This window comes from Grus americana, chromosome 28 (assembly GCF_028858705.1).
Source record: "Grus americana isolate bGruAme1 chromosome 28, bGruAme1.mat, whole genome shotgun sequence".
NCBI lineage: Eukaryota > Metazoa > Chordata > Aves > Gruiformes > Gruidae > Grus > Grus americana.
In genome coordinates, this window is record NC_072879.1 from 5585071 (window position 1) to 5594382 (window position 9312).

At 54.1% G+C, this 9312-nt stretch overlaps 1 protein-coding gene across 1 annotated transcript; it reads left to right on the forward strand.

The window, feature by feature from the left end:
• The first annotated feature begins 6969 nt into the window (after positions 1-6969).
• On the forward strand, positions 6970-9312 carry RPL36 (ribosomal protein L36). The gene is made up of 4 exons (XM_054805114.1): positions 6970-7025; positions 7095-7189; positions 8467-8601; positions 9183-9312. Exons 2-4 carry the CDS (start codon positions 7097-7099, stop codon positions 9270-9272), a joined length of 318 nt encoding a protein of 105 aa, XP_054661089.1. The 5' UTR covers positions 6970-7025; positions 7095-7096; the 3' UTR covers positions 9273-9312.

A 9312-nucleotide genomic window follows, 5' to 3' on the forward strand; every position in this document is an offset into this window, starting at 1 on the left:
ACCTCAGGTTGCTCAGCCAGCCTCAGGGCATCTTTGGCTGCACGACCAGAAAGCAGGACTCCCACAAGGAGAAAATACTGTGTGAAGAACCTACGCTTGTTTGGGCCACCCGTGGGCACTGCTGACCCCTTTGCTTTTGCTCTGTCTTTGCACAAATTTCTTGAATTCTGTTTAGTTTTTCATTCAAATAGTTTTCTCCTCCCCACCCTGCACATTTCTTCTTTGGTGTCAACAACAGGCAGCATCCTGGCCACACCAACCAATTCACGACCAATTTTCCTGTTCGTTCTTGTCAAAAATGCCTTCTTATGTAAAAGAAATAGCAGCAGCTGCTTTCTACAGGACTCTCCTGTTGGCATCCATACAAGAAGGACTGACACCTCCTTGGAAGGCGGATACCCCCATTACTCCCTTCTTCTCAGGAAACAGTCTTGCAGGGCTGTCCCTGCAATCCTTGGCCTGTTGGTAGGTCTTCTTCCGAAAGAACTCACTTTGGGAAGGACCCCCACTTTGCAGTCCGTCCGTCTTCCTCAACCCTTGCATCAATCTTGCTGCTTTCTTGGCTTCCTTTGGCCTGAGGACCTCTGTGACCGGCGGCTGCTCCCTGCCCGGCAGGAGGTCCCAGGTATGCCCTGGTCTCTGCAGATGTCCCCAGCCTCCAAGGATAAAGCGTGGGCAGGTAACCCATTCACGCAAGGAGTGGGAAATGTTAGAGCTCTAAGCCTTTGCTAAACATGCTGTGTCATGAGAGCAGTCACGTAAAAACGCTTCGTAGCTGTCTGGTGGCATACAGTGCGAGATGACAGCACAGCTGAGAGCTGGCTCACACGCAGCTGCTCTCCGGAATGGTGTCACTGGAGAGATGAAGGGGAGCCTCTGTGCCGGGGAGCCCTTCTCGCCTCCACCCGGGGCATGGTGAGTAAGAGACGTGCCCTTGCTTAGTGCGACCAGGTCTGGGCAGGCAGTGTCCAACCACAGATAGTGCCACTTAGCTTCTCTCACCAGAAGCACCAGAGCCTGGGACCAGCTTGGGACATACGTCCTTCCCCTGCAGCACCTACACGCATCCGCCTGCATGGGGCAGAGCCGTTCGTAGCAATCGTCCGTTCGCTGGCTGTGACTGCTGCCCAGGTCTCTTGTCCGTGCCGCAGACTGAGCACCTCGCCCCACCTCCCCCTCTGACAGCCCCCTCAGCACCCCACGGGCCTCCCCGCAGGTCCCACGCTGGCAGCCCCTTTCCTGCGCCCTGTTACTGCAGAGCCGAGAGCTGCGCCCGGACCCGGAGCAGCTCTCCTCCCAGTCCAGAACGGCACGCCCAGGTAAAGGAAAGCCATGGAGGGCCGAGCACCCGCTGAACTAGAAATGAGGGCCAGCTCCAAACCTCCGTCTGAATCCTGAGGCCCTCACACGCTCCACTGAGATGCCAGTCTGTGATTCTGCCTCCTCATGGCTGGGACAGCCCAGGACCCCACCGGCACAGAATGACAACGGGGCTGAGCTCACCTGGCCTCCCAGTGCTCCCCAGAGGGGCAACGCACCCTCGCTGACACAACCACACCATCCAGCCTCCTCCCTCGTGCCTGCAGTGACACTCAGCCGGCCCACCAAAGGAACAGGGGCACGGGCTCATCCCCACGGAAGCCATTCATATCTACGTGCCGTATCTATATGGCATTCGGCCATCGCAAAACATTGGCCGTCTGGTAAATAACAATACACGCGATAACACAAATGGTGATTGCGTTTGTCCAAAGCGGCTAATTCTGAGGGAAATCTGTAGGGCTGTAAATGGCCTTTCCCACCTGATAAGGGTGAAGCTTTTCCATCCCCAGCAACAACAGCAAGTAGGAAAGGAAGGTCAGTCACTGGGGTCCTACCGAAAGGTGCACCGGCACAGGGGAGAAGCAGCGTGTGATACACCGGTGCAGCGGCTGCAGGAGAAACTGAGGTCCTCCTCTGTGTGGTTCCCTACGGGAAGGCAGAAAATCTCCTTCTCAAAGACAGAAATAAAGGTATTACCCAAGCATATCCTTTTCACTTGGAAGCGATGAGCAACGTACAAGCAAGACCAAAGCTGAGGCACCTATAATTGCAGAAGTGGGTACAAAATTAAGGCATTCCATTACGTGGCAACAGAGGTGAAGTAGATTAGGCCAGACTGTAAAATCCAAGCGTTGTAAGCCCCGGTGCAGCCCCAGAAGGGTTAAATCCTTTCCTTCAGCAGATGGAAGCAGCCTGCCTGAACTGGCAGCTGCAGATGGTTCCTCTGCTCGGGCAGAGCAGGCAGTTGGACTGGCCAGGTGGAGGAAAACCACTGTTCAGCAGAAGCTCCAAGGAACAGGCAGGGGTTGTTTTCCGGTTTTCCCTGGAGCAGGTGGACTTGGGAACAGATGCCGGTCTGTGTGCGGCAGCACGGGTGACAGTTTTAGCAGTGCGCCTGTGCTATAAAAGAAGCCTTTGCACAAAACGTAGCATTCGAAATACATGTAGCCTTCCCTGTTCGTTGGCGTTACACGTAGTGATAGGGGAACTGCTGCAGGATCGTCTGCCTCGCCTCTCTTCAGGAGTACGCTTTTTGTGGCTTCTCTGCGTGTGTCCGTGTGCCCCAGCACACGTGCTGCTTCAGAGGGGAGACCACGGCTTGCGAGGAGCACCTGATGCCCTTGCTTATGGGGTGATGTAGGAGAAGGATTTAGCCCACTGTTTCCTCTCCTGGTTTTGGTGGTAGAGGCTGTTGGTTTCTGATTTTGCTGTGGAAAGTCTTGCAAGTTACCAAATACTTCTGGGGGATATTGCCTGGACCCCAGTTTACTTACCAAGACCGGAGTTTTCTTTAAGGTCAGGTTCAAACTACTTCAGCCGGAAGAACCAAGGACCAACGTGAAAATTGCCCTGTGATGGGCAAAGCAGTGTTTTGTTTAAAAATGTGCTTAACTCTAACTAATAAACCACCACCAAAGAACGTGGTTGGAGTCTGATTGCCTCAAAGCAGGGCTTTAAAACTTTGTGAGAGAGACAGTGAGCAACACGGTAACTGCCTGGCAGAAGGCAGCCAGAGGTTCGCCTAGCTGGACCGAGACGATGCCACACGTTCCCGTCCTGAGGCTTGTTTGGCAAACACTGTGTAGGAGAGAGACGAAGCGTCCGAAGGCAGCGGAGTCATTCCAGCGGGAGAGGGCTATTTTTATTAAAAGAGGTAGCAGTGAGGACTCTGCAGTGATCTTCACTTCCCTCCCAAGAAGCTTAAGCAAGGGAGGGCCACCTTGGTTTGGCTGCGATCGCTCCCCAGACAGCCCCGTTACACACCAGGGACTCCTCCACCTCTGGCATCTCGCCCACAGAGGCTGGAGGGACCCCTTCCCTAGCTCCATCCTGCCCCCTCAAAAGAGGGCAGTGAAGCAACGGTGGCAACTCCTACCAAGCGCCCAAGCGGTGCCAGCACAGCACTGCGTGCCCGCGAGAGGAGCCTTGCTCATCATCACAAGTTTCTCTGTCTGACAGACCCAACCACTTCTTAGCTGGCAGAGAGAGATGTTATCGCCTCTGCTGTCCCCACATCCTCTTTTCAGAGTCCTGTTCTGTCTTGGTGCATGGGGGTATTTCCATCCCTGACTGTGAGGGCCTCAGTTGCAGAAATATTGCATATGATGAAACCTGTGCAGGGATTTTTGCTGGTTGCTGTTGTAATTATTTCCTGGAAGACAGTGAGGCTCCATCACTTGGGGAAACACCCTGCGTGAACATGTGACGTTGAGCTAACGAAGCACAGAGCAGACCTCAGTGCAGAACCAAACAGCCCCGAGCCTTGCAGGAGTGAGTGGGGCTTTCAGGTGTTTGAGGTCCAGAAGCCTCCAGCGGGACAGCCAGGATACACTGGGGAAAGGGCACTTCCAGAAGAAACCAGTGCACTGAGAGCAACAAGGTCTCAGCTCAAAGGGGAGGCCTCTGGCTGCCTATGGGAATGGTGCTGAAGTGCTTTCACACTGGTTGCTATGCGTATTTTTGTTAATTAACATAAGGCAGTAGCCTCCGAATTTAAAGAGGCCTGGATTTAGGGATGCAGCTGAGCCTGTCTCCCGCCTGCCTTCCCGATGCCCAGACCTACCAGCCTCCCTGGGCCTGCTGGCTCACAGGGTGACCCATGCCGCTTGCTAGAAGACATCTGGCAGAAAAGACCATGGCTGGATCTGGGCAAATGCAAAGACCTGCACCTTGCAAGGCCTTGGCCAAGGACAGTGCGGTGGGTTGACCCTGGCTGGAGGCCAGGTGCCCCCCCAAAGCTGTTCTATCACCCCCCTCCTCAACTGGACAGCAGAGAGAAAATATAACAAAAGGCTCGTGAGTCAGGATAAGGACAGGGAGAGATCACTCACCAATTACCGTCACGGGCAAACCAGGCTCAACTTAGAAAACATTCATCTAATTTATTACCAAACAAAACAGAGTAATGAGAAATAAACCAAAACCTTAAAACATCTCCCCCCACCCCTTCCTGCTTCGCAGGCTCAACTTCCCTCCAGAATTCTCTCCCTCCTCCCCCCAGCGGCACAGGACAGGGAATGGGGGTTGTGGTCAGTTCATCACACGTTGGTCACAGCCTCCTTCGGTTATCTCCACCTGCTCTGGTGTTGGGTCCTCCATGGGCTGCAGGTGGAATCTCTGCTCCCCATCATCCTTCCTCCATGGGCTGCAGGGGGACAGCCTGCCTCACCACGGTCTTCACCACGGGCTGCGCGGGGATCTCTGCTCCGGTGCCTGGAGCTCCTCCTGCCCCTGCTTCTGCACTGACCTTGGTGTCTGCAGAGTTTCTCACATCTTCTCACTCCTCTGGCTGCAAAAGCTGCCACTAGTTGGTTTGTTGGTTTTTTTTCCTTCTTAAATATGTTATCCCAGAGACGCTACCACTGTTGCTGATGGGCTTGGCCTTGGCCAGCGGCGGGTCCGTCTTGGAGCCGGCTGGCATTGGCTCTACCGGACACAGGGGAAGCTTCTGGCAGCTTCTCACAGAAGCCACCCCTGTAACTCCCCCGCTACCAAAACCTTGCCACGCAAACCCAAAACAGAGCGGTAAGAGAGGAAGGTGAAGTGCTGCTGGACAGCAGCAGGCTACAGCTTCCTGACTGTCCTCCTGACTTCTGGGGAGGTGATTAAGTTCCTGCTTGGAATTACTGGGTAAAGGTCCTCCACCACTGTGCCAGCGGGAGCACATCCTGTGAGAGCACCTTTACTCCAATGTTACACAACAGCCTCTTGGTAGGTATAGGCTCCACGGTGACTCTTGGGAATTCTGGCTGCCCCAGCAGGAGGGAAGGGAGCTCTGCCTTTCCATGGTTGCAAGTGGTGGATCTCAGAAAATACGTGTGGCTTTTTGGCCATGACAGCGTGCAGGGGGTTGGCTGAAAGAGATGCAGTGAAATGGGCAGGTGGAGATGATTTTGGACCTGACGCGGCTGCCTGCCTTGAAGGCCCACACCTCTGCAGTGAGCAGGATGAGCTTCAGGTTCAGAAAGTGATGGGGTCCAAGGCATCATCACTCATCTGTGTACCCTGTGCCTCTGCGAGGTGGACCATGGATTGTGCTGATTCTATACTTGGAAAAGAGGAGAGACACTAAGATAAACCTTATCGGTCTTCTGGCGGAGAAGGGCGGTCTCTTTATAAACCTGGAGCAATGGGAGAAGGGCAAGGTGTTCACAGGCTGAACTTTTCCTTCTTCCCTTGGTCTTGAGCCAAGTCCAGCTAAACTCCGGCTTTTCCAGTTCTGTCCCTGCATGTCCGTGCCATGTCTCTTAGGTAGCTCGATGCTGCTTCCGTCTTCCATGCTCTTCATTTTTGCATTTAAACTCAATCCAGAATTCCACATTCTGAAGGAAACCCAGAGCTTGTGGGTGGGTGGGCCTTCAGCTGCCCTGTATGATAGGTCTCATTAGCAAAGATGACATCAAACTTGGGGTAACTTTAGAGGTGCGGATAAAAAATTTGGCATTCTTAATTTTTTTTTGCTTGACTTTCAGAAACGTTAAGAGCGGAGCAGACTGGGGGTTCCTTTTGTCTGTATAGGATAGTCATCTTTGCCCTGCAAATGTCTGTAAATATTCTGCCCTCCTGTGGAAAAAAAGCATTAGAGTAGACCCGTTTCACCATCTAAGGGATGAATATTCCTCACTGCTTGAATTTGTGCCATGAGCTGGGTGACAAAGAGTCCAACGAGACTTTGTGTGTTGGTTGGCACAACTGCCCCGGTACGGCAGGAACAAGTTCTGCAAACACTGGTTCTATAGCGTGCCTAACAGCAAGACGTAAAATCCTGAAATTTGCTTAAAGATGCCAAGATTTTAATTTTTTCAATTACATTTTCAATTCAGTATTTTCAATTTCAAGAAATTGAATGGAGCGGCCTTTGAAAGCAGAAAACAGTTTATGGGGTCGAACAACACGTTGGCCTCCGTTCTTTCTCAGAGGGAAGGATGCGAGAAGGTCCGATCTCTTTTATTTCAACAAAATCATTGAATCCGTTTCTTTCGATTTGTCTCTCCGATGTGGCCAAGTCACGGCCAAACAATACAAAGGTTTCGGTTTGCGGTGTTAGGTCCGTAGGAGCCCGGTTGGCCGCGGAGCGCGGGTCTGACCGAGGGCCGGCCTGCGCGGGTGCTGCTTCCCCTCACGGCTTTGGGCGCCTGGGCAGCAGGGGCGGCCGCAGGGCAGCTCTAACGCCTGCCTTCACCTGCGCTTCGTGTTCGGGGAACCTGCGAAAATCCAATTCCTGCTGCATTTGCCTTCCTGCCTCCGCAGGCCGCGGCCGCCACCGGAGCGAACGGCAACCCCCGAGGGCCCGGGTCCTTCGGTCCGCCCGCCGGCGGTGAGGGCAGCGCCCGCCCCCAGGGGGCGCCCTCCCCTCCCGCCTCTATGGTCACGGCGCGAGATAGAGCGTGCTCGGCCTCGCGTGGGCGGGCCGGAAGAGGTGCTGTCCCAGCGTTCCACGCGCGCTCTTTCCTTCCGGTGCGGCGCCATCAGGGGAGCGGCAGGTGAGGGCCGGGAGCGGGGCCGGGGATCCGTGTCCATCGGTGGCGGGGCTGACCGCTCTCTCCCCGCAGGCATGGCGATCCGCTACCCCATGGCCGTTGGCCTCAACAAGGGCTACAAGGTGACGAAGAACGTGTCCAAGCCCAGGCAGTGCCGCCGCCGCGGGGTGAGTATGAGGCGAATGAGGGCCGGGCCCCGGGAGAGGCTCTGCCGCCCCGCCGGAGGTTCCGGACAGGGGCCTGTCGCTCCCGGGGTGAGCGCTTCGTTTGGCGGCCGTGTGTCCGGTGTGGAACCGGGCGCCGCCGGAGAAGGCCCGCCGGTCCGCCTCCATCCCCGTCCCCTGGGGGTGGGAGGCAGGGCGGCTGAAGGGAGTGAGCTGCGGTTCGCCCCGGCTCAGGGCGAGGTGCAGTGCTGCAGCTCGGTTCTTTCTCCGGCAGCCGAGGCGGGAAGGCTGAAGCCGCGCACCGCCCTGTGATGGCGCGGCTGCGGTGGGCCCGGCAGCGTAGAGCTGGGAAGCGGGGTGGGCACTTGCAGGCTGCTGCTTCCTTCCCGTCTAACCCCGAGGCTTAACTGGAGGCGCAGAGCGGCTCAGCGCAGGGTGGGTGACTGTCTGCAGCAGGAGTTGGTGCAGGAGTTGACGGTATCTCGGTGGATTGCAGAAGTATGAGCTTGGTGGGTCTTATCCATTCGTGGTCTCAGGGGTGCAGAGCGCTGCCTGGCCCTGAACTGCAGTGGCTGGGACCGACAGAAACCCGCAGGAAAGCACAGCGTCGTAAGGGTTGGGAAAGCTCGTGGTGCTGCAGGTGGAGCGGGGGCTTCAATTGTGGAAAGTATTAAATCTGCAAAGGTGGGTGTGAAGTAGCTGGTTATAGGAGAGCTGGCAGTGGAGCGGTCTGTAATGGAAGAATAGATGCGTTTCAGCCACAGCCTAAATTGAATTAGCAGTGAAATAGAAAACAGGCTGGGTGACTTCTGAAGTTGCTCCTAGTCTGCCTCTTGGAAACAACAGCTGGTGCCCCCCACAAAACTGCCCAGTAATGATAAATATGGGAGTTGTGCAGGTTCAGCGATTGTGTGTGTCAACGTAAATTAAATCAGTTTGCATCTTTTATCCCACTTTGAAGAAATGCTCTGTTTAGATGTGGTGTTTGAGATGTGTAGCATTGCACACCTGGATACCTAATGGTCCTGCTTATTTGAAAAATGTGTGCAGATGTGTAAAATGCCCAGTTCTGTGGCTGAAATGAAAACAGATGAGCACATCTCGTTGAGATCACCGTGCTGCGTAGCACCTACCAGGGGATTGTACTTCCTTGGGAGATGCTAATAGCGTAAGCTGGTTTGGGGGCCTCAGCCCAGAGTTTGCCACAACCCTTTGCAGTCCAGTCTGGGTAAATTAGCGCTTACGTTCATTCTGATCTGTATGTTTTCCCCTTCCTATAGCGCCTGACCAAACACACCAAGTTTGTGCGGGACATGATCAGGGAAGTCTGCGGCTTTGCACCCTATGAGAGACGTGCTATGGAATTGCTGAAAGTTTCCAAAGATAAACGTGCTCTGAAGTTCATAAAGAAACGGGTAAGTCAATCCAGCACCTTAACGAGGATGGCAGAAACTCTGCTGTAGTTACTTTGTTTTCTGCCCTTCCCTAGGGATATACTTTAATTATTTTTTCAGTTTGGGAAGTTACTGGTCTAATTGGAGGGAGCGGAGCGAATGCTCCTTGGGTTGGGTGGGAGAGGGCGAGATAGATGTAAAGGTACTTTTCCAAAGAGGCCCTGAACTACAGTAATCCAGACTTGCCTTGCTGTTTTTGCATTATTTGCAAAATATTGTGGGGAAGAGGAGAGCTGTACTGGTGGAGGCTGGGTACCATTTATCAGATGACTTGAAATGGGGTTCATTGAGCACAGCTGTGAGGCTGAAAGTAGCTTCTACCTTGCCTGAATAATTCTTGAGTAGAAGTACTGAGATGCGATGGCAAGCAGTTCCTGGCTAGCCAGTTGAGGTGGATTGGGCTCGAGTCCATGTTTACTGGGATTTCACCCTCCTGCCTGCTTTTTGAGTAGAGTGTCTTCAGTGAATGCCTGAAGCAGCCAAGAAGTTTTATCTGTTCTCTGCTGGGGTGAATGTTGACTGCACTGCTCTCTCCCCTGCAGGTTGGCACTCACATTCGGGCCAAGCGAAAGCGGGAAGAACTCAGTAATGTCCTGGCAGCCATGAGGAAAGCTGCTGCAAAGAAGGATTGAGTTGTAGTCTGTAACTCAATAAAATCCTTTCTCACAAAAA